General features: G+C 39.5%; 1 protein-coding gene across 1 annotated transcript; it reads right to left on the bottom strand.

Annotated features, from left to right (window-relative positions):
• Nucleotides 1–307: 307 nt before the first annotated feature.
• Nucleotides 308–18,112, bottom strand: LOC134751537 (zinc finger protein 26-like). Its single transcript, XM_063686985.1, has 11 exons — nucleotides 17,234–18,112; nucleotides 16,548–16,699; nucleotides 15,763–15,808; nucleotides 15,190–15,380; nucleotides 12,676–12,804; nucleotides 12,024–12,100; nucleotides 10,412–10,528; nucleotides 8,439–8,648; nucleotides 7,725–7,826; nucleotides 4,596–4,815; nucleotides 308–3,945 (listed from the first exon to the last, which is right to left on the bottom strand). The coding sequence occupies exons 1-11, from the start codon at nucleotides 17,487–17,489 to the stop codon at nucleotides 3,544–3,546; spliced, it is 1,902 nt and encodes a 633-aa protein (XP_063543055.1). The 5' UTR covers nucleotides 17,490–18,112; the 3' UTR covers nucleotides 308–3,543.
• Nucleotides 18,113–20,384: the final 2,272 nt, after the last annotated feature.

Consider the following 20,384-nt stretch of genomic DNA (forward strand, 5'->3'; position numbering starts at 1 on the left):
CCCGGCCACGACATCGCGCGGCGGCGGTAGCGGCGAGCGGCGGCCATAGGTGCATGGGAACGAAAGGTCCGATCGCTGTCTCGCTCCAATCTATGGCCGCCGCTCGCCGCTGCCGCCGCCGCGCGATGTCGTGGCCGGGCGGTTAGACGGTTCAAGAACTTGCATGTGATTTTAGTTACATTGCGGTAGAGTGTGTTCGGAAAGAGCCTCGGAAAGAAAGGGCCCCATACATTCCACTACTTCTCTTTCCTCACAAACTACTTATTCGAGTCGCTTAACTTCAAACTCGGGTAAATAAAATTCACAATTATGTAATTTTTTCTATTTATTAATCTTTTTACAAAAAGTAAACAGAACATGATAAGTGAAGTCGCTAATATGTATATACTTACATAGTTAAACGCAATAAAGAATAAACTACTTAATAAAAAACACGTTTTTTTTTTCATACCGATAAAGAAAGGACGCTTTGCGCAAGGAATTTCGCCTAGCCTGTTGCTATCTCTATCGCACGCGTGTAATATTGTTGTCTCGCCCATGATGCCAGCGGTCAATGCCACTGCGAGCGCCAGCCGGCGTGTAATATAATTATGCATGTGCGTGCGTGCGTGTATTATGTGCGTGCGTGAGATATTAGGGACAGGCGGGTCAATGTCCTTTCTTTAACAAGTCAGCCAATTGCCAAAATAGTTACTTGTAAGTTAGTTACACAAAACTTTTCCCCTCACTATAGCGAGGAAAGTGCAACATCCACAGGCGTTAGATCATCTTCATCACTGGAATCACTAATTTTTTTACGATAATACGATATTATAAAGCGAGGTTTAGACTAGCAAGAACTTGCATGTAATTTAAGTTACATTTCCGACTACTAAAGTAAACTATTCAAAAGGTTGATCAGATACCGCAATGTAACGAAAATTGCATGCAAGTTCTTGATAGTCTAAACCTCGCTTAACAGAAAACTCTGGAAGTTGTGTATTTTTACGTGTCGGAGTCGGTGAGAAAATTTTTGTTAACAATGTTGACATTTCTGACGAAGCGTTTTGAAATTGCATCGACTCAACTTGTGCGTTCAGGATTACATTCAACATCATTTAAAAAAAAATGTTTCTTATGGAATTTAAGGTTTATGACTTAAAATCATTAAATACAGCTAAATTGGGTATTTTTTATTAAATTCTCAAACCATTTATTTATGATAATGATGATAATTAATATAGATTATTATGAGCGTTTTACGTTTTGTTATCTGTCAAAAGCTACTTAAACACGCTCCATCCAAGGTCAAATTACTTTCCCCACTAGTAGATAAAATGCGTTTTTCCCCGCTTGTTTTCAAGGATAAAAGACGGCTTTCCGAGCTAGTGAGGAGAAAAGGTGTTTTCTTTACCAGTGGTAACTAAGTAGGAGTTTTCTCTCAGTTATTCCCAATGATAACATAATATTTTATATATTAGGTATTTTATTTTAAATGAGCAAAAACCATACAGTAGATAACAGCTTGGAATAACCCTAAATGACCAAACGAAACGATAACGATTCGCAGATCTCGTTATTACAGTAAAACGCGCTGAAGCGCCAAATACAGCTTAAGCGGAAAAGCGTATTTACCATGAAATAAAATGTACGCAAACAGCGGCAGTGATCAATGTAAATCATATTTAGAACACAACCGGTTCCACTCACTTGAATTTTTAGTCGCTATTGGCGACATGTTTCGGGCCCGTCGGCTGCAACTCCTGCTGCGGACTGCCCCGCGCCGCCCTGTCAGCGCGCGCGCGCAACGAGCGGTGAAGCGGGCGGCGCACGGAGTCGGAGTGCAGCCGCCGCGAGCACGAGCGCCTGAAGACGGACCCCCGACAGGCCCGAAATATGTCGCTAATAGCGACTAAAAATTCAAGTGTGTGTAACCGTTGTGTTCTAAATATTTTAAAGTGTCTCACTAAAGTTTAATTTAGATTAATGTAAATCATGGTATGGGTATGGTGTATCACGCGAGAAATCGTATTAGGCGGGTTCCACTGTATTTGGTCAATTATCCATGTTATGAGGTAGGTTGACAATATTTATGCTACTAATAATAATAAGAATGCTACATTCATTAATTAATTATTTTGTCTAGAACTTATAGAGCTATTAATCTAGTTTTGTACAGTGTAAAAATTTGGTTACACACATCATACTCAAAAATATGTCCCATAGCTTTTACGTCAGCGAATTAAGAACTATGGGACATATTTTTAAGAAGTTATATGCACCCATATTTTTACATTTTGTAAGCAGCTACTTCTGCTAACAAAAATAAAAAAATCTGCTGCTAAAAATAACATTGTAAAATTTAACTATTGTCCACTTGACTTTCAGTAACTCCAGTTAAAGTCAATGTGGGAAAGATCGGCATATTACATACAATTTATTGCAGGGAATACCGTCATAGGACAAGAACTTTCGTATTTGTATACATAGGTACGTCGCTCAAACACAATTCAGAAAGGAAAAGCTTACTCCTTCTGCTATACCGACCTTCTACGAGTGGAGTATGTGTACAAACGCAAGAGTTAGAAGCGACGAAAGAGTTTGTAGACGGTCTTACCTCATAGACAGTCTTAGCCACATTGACAAAGTATACCGTCAGTAAACCTTATTTTGGGATTAGCCCGGTTCACTATGGCTCTTAACTTGTGATAGTAATTGTTTAGTGAGTTTTGGTTGTCATCTGACAATATACCAACTGTATTACATTACACATCCCGTAATATCATGCTATTTTATTCTACATCACTTTACAAAGTGAAGACTAGATTCAAAACTTAGTATGTACACTCAAATACTTTTCACGACATCATCAAATCAAAATGGTCAACCATTTTCTTGGGTTACACTTACACTTGAATCCCTCACTACGTTCAGCATCATATTTTAGAATCCCCTCACTGTGTGTACGGCCTCGCCGTAAATATCATTTCATTTCGCTCTCTTGTGACACAATTTCATTACTATAAATGTAGACTATGATATGAATGAATAACCCTGCAAGTATTTGATAATAGTTATTTACGATACAAGTGCGGAAAAGAGGAAATTCGAAACGAGTGGCGATAAATTAAAACACGACCGCAGGGAGTGTTTTAAATCGACACGTGTTGCGAATTACCTATTTGCACGTGTATCGTACAACGTTTTACAGTGCATATGGCTATTTAAACTTTCGACATATGCACGAAAAGTGCTCTTTTACGCAGTAGTGCGAGAAAGTAGCACCATATGTACTGTAAATACTTTTTCACTCACATCACACCCTACTTTTCAAATCCTCCAAATCGAACAGTGGCACACTATTAATCACTATCCATTTCTTGCTTTACTAAGGACACTAACACTGTCTCAAAACTAATTTTCTTTTCACACACTCAAATCTTGAGGTTCAATGTTGGGTGCCCCTGGAAGAGGTTGTAAACCTTTTGGTGGTTCATTAAAGTTGTGCACCCCTGACAGAGGTGGCAAACCTTTTGATGGGAAAGCTTTTCTGGCTTGTTTTAATCACACCCTACTTTTCAAATCCTCCAAATCGAACAGTGGCACACTAATCTCACTATCATCATCCACTTCTTGCTTCACTAACACTGTCTCAAAAGCTGTTTCTTTTTCACTTCTCACACTTAAATCTTGAGGTTCAATGTTGGGCGCCCCTGAAAGAGGTTGTAAACCTTTTGGTAGTTCATTAAAGTTGGGCACCCCTGACAGAGGTCGCAAACCTTTCGGTGAGTTTAATGCTTTTCTGGCTTGTTTTAAAGCCTTTATTTCGGCTCGGGTCATGTTGAGATGCTTGAGCTGCTGGTGCACTTTGACGTAGGCCTCGCATTTGAAGCGGACTCCGCAGTCGGGGCAGGGGTACGTGCAGTCGGTGTGGCACTTCTTGTGGCGGGTTAGGACTTGCTTATTCTGCAACAAGAGTGGTTATTAAACGAGCTGCGATTCAACTTGTTGTGTTATTTAGTTTATTTGGGTCAAATATTGGAAGCTAAATGGCCTGACATTTTTTTTTGTTTTCTTCTTTTCGTAAGATGACGTGCGACCGGATCTCGCCTTTGCTCCAGTACAACAGCGTATTTTTTGACACGAAAAATAAGAACTCACCGCGAAAGCCTTATCACACTGGTCGCACTTATGTATTTCCCTCTCGTGACCTAAATGGTGTATCGTTATGTGGTCCTTCAGCCTGCTTCGTGTACGAAATTCGCGCCCGCAGCAGAACAGAGCGGGTTTGCCACGGTTCGGCGCATGCGACCAGACGATGTGCGACCGGATCTCGCCTTTGCTCCAGTACAACAGCGCATTTTTTGACAAAAAAAATAAAGAACTCACCGCGAAAGCCTTATCACACTGGTCACACTTATGTATTTCCCTCTCGTGACCTAAATGGTGTATCGTTATGTGGTCCTTCAGCCTGCTCCGTGTACGAAATTCGCGCCTGCAGCAGAACAGAGCGGGTTTGCCACGGTTCGGCGCATGCGACCAGAAGATGTGCGACCGAATCTCGCCTTTGCTCCAGTACAACAGCGCATTTTTTGACAAGAAAAATAAGAACTCACCGCGAAAGCCTTATCACACTGGTCGCACTTATGTATCCTTTCCCTCTCGTGACCTAAATGGTGGATCGTTATGTGGTCCTTCAGCCTGCTCCGTGTACGGAATTCGCGCCCGCAGCAGAACAGCGCGCGTTTCCCGCGGCTCGGCGCGTGCGACCACACGATGTGAGAGCGGATCTCGCCTTTGCTCCAGTAGAAGCGTTTGCAGTCGTCGCATTGGTACCTGGACAATAAAATTACTGTAGACACAATAGAAACTTAGCGATAGGATGTTCACAAAAAAATTAATTGTGGTTGTTACAGGAATTTTAGGTAATTATGTAAACTTAATTTATAGTCATTGTAAGTCGTATAAATTTTCACGAAAAAATACTGGCTGCGTTTAGTTTCTTCCGGGCATTTCTCTCAGCAGCGCTTTATTCGCTAATAATGAGGTTCAAATTAACAATAAAAGAAAATGGCTTTCTAAAGGGATCAAATTATCATGCAAGCACAAAAGAATCTTAAAAACTTTAGTTACTTATACAAAAAATCCAATTCTTACAAAACACTACAAGCAATATGCAAAATTACTAAAACGCGCCATTTTACAATCCAAAAGGAATCAATATATAACATCATTATTAAACTCCGAGAACGTATCTATAGCTATGTGGAAAATAATTAAGGAACGCACAAACAAAGTCACCAAACGACCACAACACAACATTGAATTAGCGATCCATACTAATCTTACGTCTGACCCGAAACAAGTAGCAAACGCGTTCAATGCATTTTTTGCATCCGTCGGGCGAGTCACCGGAGGGGAGGAGCCGCGCGGGCGGCCGGGTCCACGCACACTCAACACCATGTACTTGCGACCGGTCGAGCCGCACGAAATAAAGGCGATCATACGAAACTTGAAAAATAAAAGTAGTTACGGCATTGACGAATTACCGCCTAAATTAATTAAAAGCTGTGCTGATGAATTAACCTTAGCGTATTATTTGCTTGTAAATCAGTCGTTTTCTGATGGAATATTACCAGATCAACTAAAAACTTCTATTATTAAGCCGAGCCATAAAAAAGGTGCTAAGTCAGATCCCAACAATTACAGGCCTATTGCTCTACTACCGACTTCGTCAAAGATCTTCGAACTAGCTATGTGCACACGCCTGAACTCATTCTGCGAAAAATACTCCATTTTTAATGAAAGCCAGAACGGTTTCCGACAAAACCGCTCAACTGTACTGGCCACCTATAAATATATACAAGAAGCGCTAAATATTATAAATGATAGAAAATACGCGGTCGGTATTTTATTAGATATGACGAAAGCCTACGATCGAGTACAATATAAAATTCTCCTAGACAAGCTACACGAAATAGGTATAAGAGGTACAGCGCATAAATGGTTCACTTCGTACTTAGAGAACCGTAAACAATACGTCGAGATACAATACCTAGACCACAAAACTGGAATGATCGACAATATTAAATCGGACTTCCAATCAGTCAAGCATTCCATTCCCCAAGGATCGTGTATCGGATGCTTATTATTTTTAATATATATAAACAATCTTCCTAGTAATCTGGATGACCTATGTGTACTCTTCGCGGACGATATTTCGATTTTGACGTCTTGTCAGAACGACGAAAATTTACAAAATAACATAACTAATACACTGACAAAACTGACAGACTGGTTGACTGACCATAATTTGGATATAAATTTTTCAAAAACCAAAATTATGCAATTTAGACCATACCAAAAAGACGCGTTGGATATAAATTACTCATTTAACGGACAAACAATAGAATGTGTAGATACATTCACCCTCCTTGGTTTAAATATTGATACGCACATTAATTGGAAATCACATATCCAAAAATTAGCCAGTAAACTTTCGACATTCTTATATGCTCAAAGAGAATTAAAACGATCAACGAACTTCGAATGCGCTCTAGCGGCTTACTACGCATACGCCTTTTCGTGGCTTAATTACGGGATAATCCTTTGGGGAAACAGTACAGATATAGAAGAAATATTCGTATTACAAAAAAAATGCATACGAACACTGGCTAATATTAAGGTACCAGACAGTTGTAGACCCTATTTTGTTCAATATAAAATCCTGACATTAACATCAATCTACATATTCGAGATTTGTAAGTTCGTTAGGAAATATCCACATTTTTTTCCAAAATTTGCCGACCGTCCTCGACGATATGAAAGTAGATACAAGCACAACCTGGCACCACCCGAACGTTCAGTACTACACCTACACAAAACAAGCCCAAAAATGATGGCCATTAAAATATATAACAAACTCGGCGACGATATTAAACTTCAGACATCAGATAAACATTTTAACAAACTGTTGAAGAACTTATTAGTTAACAAATGCTACTATAAATTGAATGATTTCTTGGAAGATAAAAATGATCACGAATGTTACTAGTTTTAATTGAATTTAATGTTAAGGTTAATGATCACGAATGGTATTATTTTTAATGGAATTTAATGTTAATTGTTAATTATTAGTTTTAATTATTACTCACATTATTATTTTTATTCGATTTATTTTTTACCAATTCTTATTAAACATTGCATGACATACAAATTCTTAATCTTGACATTCTTGACATAACTATTAAATAAACAAATATTATACATATACCCTACATTTTCAATGTTAAATTTAATTGTTAATAATATCTCCAAGACATTAATAAATTTGTTGCAATATAATTTTAAATTACAATGTCTTAACCATTGTCATAAGACCAAGTTTATATAATGATTACATTAATACTAATACCTAGCATACTTTAGATTTAAGACTATTGCTGTGCCCTACCAGGGTCCATGTGAAACCCACTATGTATATTGTATGTACCACCAAATGTAAACCATGGATGCAATAAATAAATTATGAATTATGAATTATGAAATTTGTGGTAAAATATATTTGGCGCCCTGTTGACGCCACTTTGAATTTGTTTAATTATGGCCCGATTGCTTTCTGGGACGTAGTTGACGCCAGTGGTCGCGTTTTATAAAGTTGTTAGAAAGAGATGCAAACAACTAAACAGCGAACTTGTAACACGACAGTGATGGACGACAGATTTTTTAAAGTACAAAATACTCACTTTTTGGTTCTGTCAGTATGCATCCGTCTAATATGTTGCCGCAGTAGAGCGGGAGTCGTACATTCGCGCTCGCATTGCGGACATTGCTGTAACATTCGCCGCCTGTGGACAAACAAATGTTTTCATTGCTTTTGAGATTTACATTTTACATTTTTAAGTTACAAAAATCATAAAACCGCCCTAGATAGTAAATTTTCCCTTATTATAGTTACAGTGACGCCGTTTCTCAAACGGTATTAGACTAACTTATCCCTTCTTCGTATGAAACATGGCAATGATGGCAGAGCGAGCACGCTATGTTCACGCGTGTACCGCTAGATGGCGCTATATTTTTTTTATACTACGTCGGTGGCAAACAAGCATACGGCCCGCCTGATGTTAAGCAGTCTCCGTAGCCTATGTACGCCTGTAACTCCAGAGGAGTTACATGCGCGTTGCCGACCCTAACCTCCCTCGAGCTCTGGCAACCTTACTCACCGGCAGGAACACAACACTATTAGTAGGTATTACTTTTATATTGCTATCTCGTTTTACATAACTTACTCTTTCTCTCCGGAATGCTTGTTGAGTTGAGCCTTAATCCCTTCTTCGTATGAAACATGGAAGGGCAGAGCAAGCACGGAATACTGCGAGTTCTTGCGTGGACCGCTAGATGGCGCCGTAAGGCTTGCTCTTGGGATGCTTAAAACAAAAGTATCATTTTATATAACTTACTCTTTGTCTCCTGAATGTTTATTCAGCTCGTGCAACCTTAATCCCTTCTTCGTATGAAACATGGAAGGGCAGAGCAAGCACGGAATATCGAAAGTTCTTGCGTGGACCGCTAGATGGCGCCGTAAAGCTTGCTTGGTTTTGAGATGCTTGGAGCAGAGGTCGCAGATAAAGAGCTGGTGGACTGGGTTGCGGACTTCTTCATTGTGTCTTCTGTAGATGTTGGGATTTATTTAATATAGAAAAAAAAAGTTCAATGATAGATGAGGAGGATGGAAGATATAGTTGGTCAAGCAAATCTTGTCAGTGGAAAAAGGCGCGAAATTAAAATTTTCTATGGGACGATACCCCTTCGAGCCTACATTTTTTAAATTTGCCGCCTTTTTCTACTGACAAGATTTGCTTGACCAACTATATAAGCCTGAAAAGAAATGAGAACAAACTAAGTAGGTGATGTCCTGATGTCTAATGAGCACTTAGAGCATTTATCAACTGGAGACGCCTTGTCTGTAATTTTCTGTAAAAAACAGTCCTCACTGGAGACGCCGTGTCTGTAATTTTCTGTAAAAAACAGTCCTCCGATTTGTGCGGGGTCAAATATATGGCTTAGAAAGGATGCCAATCTCTTAAGGCAGAATTGTTGCAAAAGTGATCGCTTTTAGCTTTAAATAATAGTTCCTAATCTCTCCGGTGGCGCTAGTTAGGCTCTGGGACATAAGGCAACAAATAACCCGACCAAATTACGTAGGTTGTTTTTGGTAGTCTTTCGGTGTATGGTGGCGCCGCCTAATTACTGTTTTTTGATGGACACTTTTCATGCATAGAGATTTGGCTCCTTTATATAGTCTCCATGATATGGCTATTTGTACGTAACGTCAAAATGTCAGATAAACGTCAGTCCGTACAATAAGAATGATCATTGGGCGAGGTTTTCGATTTCGACAGAGGGGTAAGCTCAGGCGACTCCGGTTGTTAAATTAAGCAGAATAGCACGATTAGGCAGAAGGGGAAATATGTTGAGGCACCTGATACGGCATGAGAATGGGGTTGCTGGTCGATATAGTTTACAGATGGCGTCAGCTGAGCATAGGTTTAACCTGTCATTCCAAGGGCCTGACACTTTTTGATAGAGAAAGATAGTCTTATTGCGATTCCTATAAGAGGAAAGAGAAAATAGTGCCATGCTTTGTCTTTATCACCGACCGGGCATTTTTTCATGGTCGGGTTATGGCATCATGTGTATGGCGAAATACCCAAATTTATAAGAGTGAATGAGAAATGACATTGGACATGTAAACCGGATAAATTGCGTAGTATACATTTTATATGAATATTTTTTCTCTTACCCCCGGTCGCTCGGTGGCGCGTCTATAACTACTTGTATAATGTCTATGTGTCAATCCTACGAATAGTATCAATTTCTTGTTTTTTTTTTTATGACGGATGAAGGGAGGTAAAACATATGCTAGTGCCATTTATAAGAACTTGACAGTTGCCAACCCCATTACATAAAAACTACAATTGAAGGGATAATTTAAAAAATAAAAAGCTAGACGCGCGTTTATGGACCAAGCTAAAGGGGCCCACTGACTATCAGTCCGCCGGACGATATCGGCCTGTCAGTTGTTCGGAACTGTCAAATTTTTGTTCTAACTGACAAGCCGATATCGTCCGACAGACTGGTAGTCAGTGGGCCCCTTTAAGAGAAAGACAACGTAGTATCAGGGGTTCAAAACAGAAACCCAGGGCCGGATTTAGGGGAGAGCAACCGGGGCTACAGCAACAGGGACTCCACAGAATAGACTTAGACTTCGGAAAAAATAATTTGGGGCCAGGGGGGCCTCCACTCCTTTGTTTCCCCGAGGCCTCCAGACCTCTAAATCTGGCCCTGCAGAAATCGATAAGAAAGGAATGGCGATTACTCCACCATCAAGAGCTCGTATAATTATGATGATGATGATGATACATGTGCATACCTAAGGTGTGTGTTGTACATGCTTCGGTGGAAGAACACGCGCTCGCATATGGGGCACTCATGCTGTTGACCTTTTGTGTGCTGTTGCGCGACATGTTTCTTGAGGTACGCTGGTCTCCTAAATGAAAAAGTTTTTATCGAAATCGTCATTTATAATAAATAAATAATAATAATAAAACGTTTATTTATTTAGATAACAAGATCCATTTTGTTAGTAATCTACAAACTAAACCTAAAAACTATGTTAGTATTAGTACCTCACTAATGACAACGTATTTTTAATTAAGTGTTGCATTATTGAGCCCCTCATTCCTTACAGCTATTGTCTTCAGGAGGCTGTTTGGGCTGTCACGTATTCTGTTCAGAAGCGATGCCATCTTTTTCCGCAGCAGAGCATTGAAACTGTCTAAGCGTGTTTCCGCGAACATGGTCGATGCACTGCAGAAACGTGACAACCCCAGCAGCGCCCTGAAAGCATTGTTATACTGGACGCGCAGAGAGCTGACTGAGCTGAGCGACCGTTGCGTACAGTCCACCCACAGTGCAGCCGAGCCATTTATGATCCCAGCTTTTCTTTAAATGCTCTGTTATATTGTTATTTAAAAATTTGCAAAATAAACTGGGGATATTCCGTAAAAAACGTAGGTGTTCCAGAATTGCAAAAATCTGGCCCCTATTTATCCACGGTGACGGGTGCGAGAATTGTCGACATCACTATTACTGTCATCACAGACCTCAATAGGCTACGGTAACCGCTTACCATCGGACGGGCGGTGTGCTTGTTTGCCACCAACATTTTAATTAAAAAAACTTTAATATATCGCCAATAAATAAGTACTTATTTTGCGAAGCTAATGACAATTGCCACAAGATTTAAAAGAACTTACGGTAATTTTTGACAGGAAATGAGTTCTGTGTCGAAATTTCATGACAATTGTCGTGTTTCTTGTGACAATTGTCATTAGCTTCGCAAAATAAGTACTTATTTATTGGCGATATAATGAAGTTTTTTTATTATTAAAATGTTGGTGGCAAACAAGCACACCGCCCGTCCGATGGTAAGCGGTTACCGTAGCCTATGGAGGCCTGTGACTGTGACGTCAGTAACATAACATAACTTAACATAAGAAATATACTTTTTTCTAGAATTATCCCGTTTACTGAATAACGCTGTCATAAATTTGACATTAAGCGCTACTTGCACCATCTCACTAACCCGGGGTTAACCGGTTAGTACAACTGACACTGGGTTAACGGTTTAACCCCGGGTTAGTGGATGGTGCAAGTGGCCCTAAGTGTTTTCTAAAACCATGAAATAAAACTATGAAAACGGATTATATCGCGTATATTGAATTTATAATACATCCCGACGCTTCAAACCCTTTACAGCGTTCGTGGTCAACGGGTGACTGAGGAAAAACTACAAAGTGCAAAAATACCCACATACAAAAAATAATGAACCATCATAGACTATAAACTTTAAGGCTGTTTGTACATGCATGTTTATTTCATGAGTAACTATCGCGGTAACCGCAGACATTATTTTCTAAAACCAGTTATATTTTTGAACAGTTTGAGTAAAGTGTTGGTAAAACTATCCAAGTTATACTAACCTGAATCCCTTGCCGCACTCTCCACAGATGAATGTTTCGTGAACATGTTCGGTCATCACGTGACTCGACGCTGTCTCCTGCGGACCCAGGTAGCAAAATGACGTCAGCGACGTCGTAATGACGGCATTATTACGTCATAATGACGTCGCTGACGTCATAATGACGTTTAAATGCTACTGGGGGAATAGGGAATATATTAAGCGTAACTCTGCGCAGGGGGCGCCACTACCACAATCTGAGGGTCTATCGCGAAACAAGAAAATCGAAATTTCGTTATCTAAAATCTCTGTCATTCTTGCATATCGAGCGATAAAGAGGCAGATAGCGAAATTTCGGATTCGCGTTTCCCGGTAGGTCCTCGGTAAAGAAACCGCCTTGATGCATCAATGTCATATTTTATTATCTCTGAAAACTGTTAAAGGCACAGTATGTATAAGTTACCCTATGGTTTACTAAACGGGCTAGTGCTGCACTCTAGTGGCAGAACATTGCAGTAATACCCCCTATTTAATTATTTTCATTGACAACATTGGAAAATTTTGTGTGTGGCACTGTAGTGTGCGCTAAATACGCATAATATAATAAAATAAAATACTGCACGAGCTCAGCAAGACTATCAGACTATCACAATATCCACTTTTACAGTTCATACCTTGTCTTTAAACACACGTCGGCAGATGGCGCAGCGGTAGCGGCGAAAATGTCGTAGTTTATGTTTGTACATTTGCTCCTTGTTGTTGCCGCGACAGCGACATATTTCGCACATAAACTCGCCTGCTTCCTGCGAAATAAGTAATTGGATGTTCACGTCAGCATCCATTTTCACGAAATACTACATAAAAAATTTACTCGAGTGGAAAAATCACTAGTACAGTCACGCTCCGTGATCTAGCCAAAGCCGGTTCTATAGCCAAATGAGGGCTACCGCGTTTATTTTAGCCGCTAGGGGCGCTAGTGTAGATGGAGGTCTTTCAAAATGTCAAATGCATAGAAGTTTTCGGGGTTTCAAGCTTTAATATCGGGAATTTTCACTCCTTATTCATAATTTGTGGTAAATCTTTGTCCATCTTTGATTAATCATGGTAAACAATAGATATAGCTCAATAAATGTTAGTGGTTTAAAAAAAGTGCAAACTAAAATATATGCAAAATTAAACATGTTGAAAAAATGGCACATTTAGACGTTAAAATACTTTTGTGTATATTCGAACGTATTGATTTTATAAAAATAAGCATAGTAGAACTTTGGGACCTGTTTTTCTGGACCTACATCTACAGTAGCGCCACCTGGTGAGCACAAAAACGGTAGCCCTCATTGGACATTCCATAGCGTAAGTATTGAACAACCAATTTAGCTAGGACCCTAAATAGCTCACGGAGCGTGACTGTACAATCAGTCACTCTGCAACACTGTACAACACACCTACAGCACAAAGGAAGTTACACTAGAAAACATGCTGGCCTATAGTTTGAATCTTCTTAAATGACTTTTACGCCAAATACCCTAATCTGTAAAACACAAGCCATTGTTCCTTTTAAGAGAGCGCGTGGCCATTGTTAGTGAGCGCGTGCCACGCGCTGAGACACAATGGCAACGCGCTCACCAACAATAGCCAACTACAAGACTAGAAAACTCGTTAAATAACGCCACAAGACTTGCTATTACGGCGTTAATCATAAATGCGTTACAAGCCTCAATTAGTAGCTATTATTCGATTTTTATTCTTAAACTCGTTGGAGGCCTACCGGCAGTTCGTCTTCCGGTACGCGGACGCCACTCCAGAACCTTCCGGCCCCACCGGCCATCAGTTCTGCGAGCAATGTGCCCCGCCCACTGCCACTTAAGGTTTGCAATTCTGCGAGCTATGTCGGTGACCCTAGTTCTAATGCGGATATCACCTGCGACGACCTGGTGAAGGTCGCGGGAATTCGGTGGTTGCGAGCGGCACAGGATCGGTCGGAGTGGCGAGCCTTGGGGGAGGCCTATGTCCAGCAGTGGACGTCTATCGGCTGACATGATGATGATGATGATTCTTAAACTACAAGGTTTGTTGCACAAATTGCCACGGAACCACCGAAATATATACCACACCCTCGGCCAGAAGCGCGCTCGCGACGGTTTCCAGCAGCGGCCGCGGCACGCGCAACACAAATGAGTTGAAATGCACAAGAAAAATTAGATTTTGGAAAAAAAAAATTTTTTTGGTACAAGCTTTTATCGCTAACTGTACTTTTCTTTCCACAGGCAACTAATACTCATCGAGACAATTCTAAAAACACACAATAAGGTTCCTATGGCCACCTCGTGTCTCCATCATCAGATCAGCTCGATGGTACCATAATATTGCATTGTCACCCGACTTTGGACGCAAATTTTCGGCTAGAAGTAGGTAGGTCAAATTTAACTTGCAAGATTTGACCCGTGCAAACATAGGTAGAATGCAAGTTAATAAAAAGCTTCTACAATGACGACTGGTCTGGCCTAGTGCGTAGTGACCCTGCCTCCTGCCTGTGAAGCCGATGGTCCTGGGTTCGAATCCCGGTAAGGGCATTTATTTGTGTGATGAGCAAAGATATTTGTTCCTGACTCTTGGGTGTTTTCTATGTATTTGTATATTACATATATCGTTGTCTGAGTAGCCACAACACAAGCCTTCTTAAGCTTACCGTGGGACTTAGCCAATTTGTGTAAGAATGTCCCTATAATAAAAATAAAAAAAAAATTGCACAGATCAACCTAGTCCGGCATTTTTTTTGTAGTGATGCACTGGACTTTTTTTACTAAATAGGTAAATTTAATGTTTTTCCTACTCAGAATCACGCGCTCCTTCGTTCCTACTAGGAGGAAAAAAGCGTCCCAAGTTTTATTTTTCCATACCGTTACCATTTTTCAAATCTGTGTAAGAACGTACATTACGATACAAGTGCGAAAAATAGGAAACTCAACGAGTGGCGATAAATTAAAACATATTAAAACAGTGTTTTAACTCGACAAGAGTTGCGAATTAACTATTCGGCCAGTATTCGCACATGTATCGTACAACGTTTTACAGTACATATGGCTCTAAGTTTTCGGCATAGTTGCGTAATGAGCTCATTATCGCACTAGTGCGGTAAAGTAGAACCATATGTACTGTAATATTTATTTATGTACAAAAATACTCACCGGCGCATGGCTTTTCATATGCAACAAATATGGCTCCTCCATAACGAAGCCCACAGCGCAGTCCTCACAAAAGTACCGCATGTGTCTGCGACTTTGCCAGAGGTCCCTGAACTCCATCTCTCTTTCTTCCTCCGTGATCGTCACTAGCTCTATGTTCTTTGTCACATTATCGGAGTAGGAGTTTTCTTTTTCTGTAGAAAGGATGCAAAAGTGAAGTTAGGCTATACATAGTATGAATGATGTTAGTTGTATGTATGTATGATGCTAGTTAACTCTTTGACTGCCAGAGACATTTAGTATTCCGAGAAGGTTCACGATGGCGCGCCGCGCACGATAGGGAGCGTGCATAAACTGTAGGGGGCAGCACAGGAGACGTCAGATTTTCGGCGCGAGGCGTAAATGTGTAGTTTTTGCTTCCAAAGTAGCCCTCAAGATGGCAGCACTTGCCTTGGTTTGAAGTGTCAATGTACATGTTTATGGTTCCGATTCAGGCCACAAGATGGCAGACCCTCCAACGCGCACGGTCCCTATAGGCGTGGCGTTGAAAGGATTCAAGTATGAAATATCACTTACTCTTTGCCTTGTTTGTATATGTTTTCTTCACTACTTCATTTATGACCTGAAACAAATTTATATTGTATTCAGTTGCAAATAGTCTTCACATACCTATACTTATACTTTTCTTGGAGATATATAGAAAAAAAATACTAATAGTAATATGGTTTGCAAGGATACTCTGAGACACTATTAGGGACCCCGGGTTCAAATCCTGGTAAAGGCATTGATTTATATGTTTATCACAAATAGTTGTTCATGAGTTATGGATGTTTTCTATGTATATACATAGTTATCGTCATCTAGTACCCACAACATAAGCCTTATTGAGCTTACTGTGGGACTGGGCATTTTTTTTCTGTAGTGATGCTGATGCACTGGACTTTTTTTTAGGATATGTAAATTTAATGTTATTTGTGACCAGAATCATGAGCTGATTCCATGCTCCTAGGAAAGAAACAATGTCCCAAAATTTTCGTACATTTTACGTACTTTCCATTATGTTACCGCCATACTCGGCCGTGCAGTGTTTGAAAAATGGTAACGGTATGGAAAAATAAAACTTGGGACGCTTTTTTCCTCCTAGTAGGAACGAAGGAGCGCGTGATTCTGAGTAGGAAAAACATTAAATTTACCTATTTAGTAAAAAAAGTCCAGTGCATCACTACAAAAAAAATGGGTGGGTCTGGGTGCTCTTGTGCCTCTCCCATATTCCTCCATGAGTCCATGTCCAGAGCCTGTCTTCTCCACCAGGCTCCAGCCACCTGCCTGGTTGACGGTACTGCCTTACAGTAAAGCCTTACCTTTTTCTTCTTTTTCGGTGGCCTGTAGTCCTCATCATGATCGTTTGACTTCCTTGGGATCTTTGTGCGAGTTCTCAGGCTAGGAAGATTGTTCTGCGGTTGGGTTTCTTGACATTTTGCTAGGGCATAGCTAGCTAGGTCCACTTCATCATCTGCAGAAATGAGTTAACCATTATTAAACTTTCGTATGCTTAGGAGCAGATCTGCTCCATTTATATTCAACTTAACCTTTCGTATGTGCTGTCAAAAAATTGCCTTATAAATAGCAATCGTGACAACTTCATGTTTAAGTTGAATATATTATATGGAGCAGATCTGCTACTAAGCATACGAAAGGTTAAACATGAAGTTGTCATGATTGCTATTTATATGTTTTTTTTTCTTTGCAGCAGATTGGTTGAATGCTTTATATCATGAAGAGCGAGTCCTCCAGCGAGGGTACTAGGTACTCCCGTAAATGCCAGTTTTACCCCCACGGGGGTAATTACCCCCAGGTTAGGAACTGCTGACTTACAGGTTGATATAGCATAAGGAACAAAGCTCTTTCTTTCTGACTGTGTCTGAGCAATGTATATGAATACTAAAGTTCTTGCCCTATGAGACTATGACGGTCTTCCCATTCAAAAATGTATATGCCGGTCTTCCCCACATTAACCATGCTAGCAATCTCAAACTACTAAACTTACCGCTACTATAAACAACAGGTTCAATCTTGACTGTTATATGTTCAACTACAATAGAATCACATTCCTTTTTAACAGTCAAATTTTCGACTGTTTCTTCTTCATATTCCTTTTTAATAGTAGAAATAATTTCAACTGAAGCAGCTCCTTCTCCATCTTGGGGCTCCACTTTGATGTCTACATCACACTCTATTGGCTCTTTTTTTATCACAACAGAAATTGGACTTTGTAATTCATCTTTCATGTCTACATTTGCCATTTTTATGTAATTAAATAAAGGAGTAATATGATGATATTGATGATACTTATTTTTTCATTAAAAACGGGTTCTTCATGATTGAAACAGGTAGCTTTTTAGTGTGGGTAAGCACATACCTATAATAATATAGAGGTAAGTAACAGAAAACTATCACTTTATTTACAAAACATTTCAAGTTTTTGCCACATTTTATTACATTCATTCACTGTTTCACTGCTTTAAAGCTTGAAATTCACATTAACACGTATCACTTTGCCCGAAAACACCTAAAAGATGGCTGATCTGATCTAGTTCTGTATGTGTGTATGTATATTCGTTTTCATCTCCCAAACCTTTTGACAATGACAAATGATACGTCAATCGATTGTCCAGTAGCGTTGCGCAAGTAAAGCAAACTACCTAGACAAAAATCAATATTTTTTAGAAGTTAGATATTTATATATTTTTTTATGTTAAAATCAACTCAAAATATTTAATTTGTAAACACCTCGATGATAGCGGGGTGTACGAACTGATTTCACATGAGGGTATTTATGTAAACTTCATAATTAACGTAAATGAAAACAAAATTTCTATGTCAAATCCAATAGAAATTAAATAACTAAATCAACTACTTATTTTTATGTTATGGTCAACTCAGTAGCAAACAAAACAAATTGATTGAGTAGTAGAGGCCGTAGAGGGGGAAATCAAATTTTATCAAATGGGCCCTTTGTCCCCAAGGGGGATGCCGGGGATGGGGTGGAGGAGGGTGTGGATAGAATTTTTTTTTGCCATTTCGCTTCTCACATGCTTTAACTTCGTGTATTTTGGCTAAAAAAATATTGCAATTTAGGTTTAAATTAGGGCATCGGAAAACATAAAGTTGGTCAAACTAAATTGGCAGTAAATAAGAACAAAAAAAAACTATAGTTATCCTTTTCTTTTGTGTGCTAGTACGAGTGTAAGACAAAGATAGTATGATTCCCTCTGTCTATGTTTAAAATGAGACAGTCCTTTGACAAACTATGATGTCTTTTTTTACTTCTATGAAATTATGCCGTTTATATACTATAAATCATGGAGACTATATAAAGGAGCCAAATCTCTATGTATGAAAAGTGTCCATCAAAAAACAGTAATTAGGCGGCGCCACCATACACCGAAATACTACCAAAAACAACCTACGTAATTTGGTCGGGTTATTTGTTGCCTTACATGTTATACTAGGTTATACTCATGTCCCAGAGCCTAACTAGCGCCACCGGAGAGATTAGGAACTATTATTTAAAGCTGAAAGCGGTCACTTTTGCAACAATTCTGCCATAAGAGATTGGCATCCTTTCTATACCATCCATAACTATAAATTTATAATATCACTTCTTTATCTTCTCTATCTAGCTTTGCTGTAATCTGGTAAAGGGCTCACCAGACGGGTCAATTTTTCGCACAATCTGATTAAATTGTCAATTTAATTTTTTGGCGTCGACTCAAAAACGAAATTTGCTTGCTTTGCCTATCCCACTTTATTCGATTGTAAGATTGTGACCGATCAAATCTGATGCGGACAAAAAATGCCAATTTTCGACGCTAGTATACGCGATTGGAGGCAATTTTATTAATTTCGAGCTCTTGATTGTTATGAATCTAAAATTCGTGATTAAGCTTTGTACGTGTGGTACGCTAGATGAGATTGACGCCAATTTAATTTCTAACCAAATTGCCAATTTGATTGTTCCGTCTGGACTGCTCTAAAATAATAGAAGTAATGAAAGAAGACGGACAGGTGCGTTGCATAATAAAATCAACGAATACTACAAGCGGAACTCCTTCTAATTTCTCACAAAATAGGTACAATTTTGATACCACGGGTCACTCACGTAACATGCCCTATGTATGTGCTTATTAAATAACGTGAGTGACCCGTGGAAAAAATGTTCGAGTTTGACATATGTGAAAAAACGGGCAGAGTGAGAGATGACTTAAACGGAGTTTATCCCTTTCTTTACATGAAAAATTACAAACTATGATTATATGTATATAAAAGTGTGTGTGGTGTGAGATTACAAGATAGAATTAGGAACAGTGTGATAAGGGAAAAGTGTGGACTGAGCGAAGATGTAGTGTTGTAGTGTGGTGTAGTGTTGTGATGTAGTTCGTTTTGGCTCTTTTTTTTCTGTAACTTCGTTATAAATATATTTAAAAAAGGCGGTAGTTAATATTTTGTTTGTCTTAATTTTCTGTTTAATAATGTTTGTATTTTTATGTCAATGTAAATTTATTTGTGTGTCGTTGGCGTACGTCTCGCCATTATTTTTAGATTAAGCCAGGTCCCCACAGAAAACCAGCGCCACGGTTTGCCGCGGCACTATGCTGAGTGGGGATCCTTTTTGGCGTCCAAATGTTTTTTTGTCTGCATGCTTTTCTTTTTTATGTACTATGTTGTGGCGTCAAATAAATGTATTTTCTTTCTTCTTCTTTCTTTCTAGTGACAAAAATTGAGAAAGGTATGTTGAGATGGTTTGGACACGTGGAAAGAATGAGTGAAAGAAGGCTAACAAAGAGAGTGTATAAGGGAGAGGTAGAAACGGGAGTTGGAAGGGGCAGACCTCGGCGGACTTTCTCTCATCAGATCGGGGAAATCCTGAAGAAAGGCCAGGTCAAGAGCACCCTAAACCGGCGAGCGTGTATGAGGAATGTTATGAAAGTGAACGAAGGAAAGAGGTATGTCAGGAACTCAGGATCGTAGCAAGTGGAAATCCGTGGTCTCTGTCTACCCCTCCGGGAAATAGGCGTGATTATATGTATGTATGTATGTATAAAAGTGTATAGGTTACATTGGTTACACTTACCCCTGGAATGTTAGAAAAGTACACACTCCGTTAGACTATCCTCACGCTGGTCCTGTTTGTTTGT

This window comes from Cydia strobilella, chromosome 22 (assembly GCF_947568885.1).
Source record: "Cydia strobilella chromosome 22, ilCydStro3.1, whole genome shotgun sequence".
Classification (NCBI taxonomy): Eukaryota; Metazoa; Arthropoda; class Insecta; order Lepidoptera; family Tortricidae; genus Cydia; species Cydia strobilella.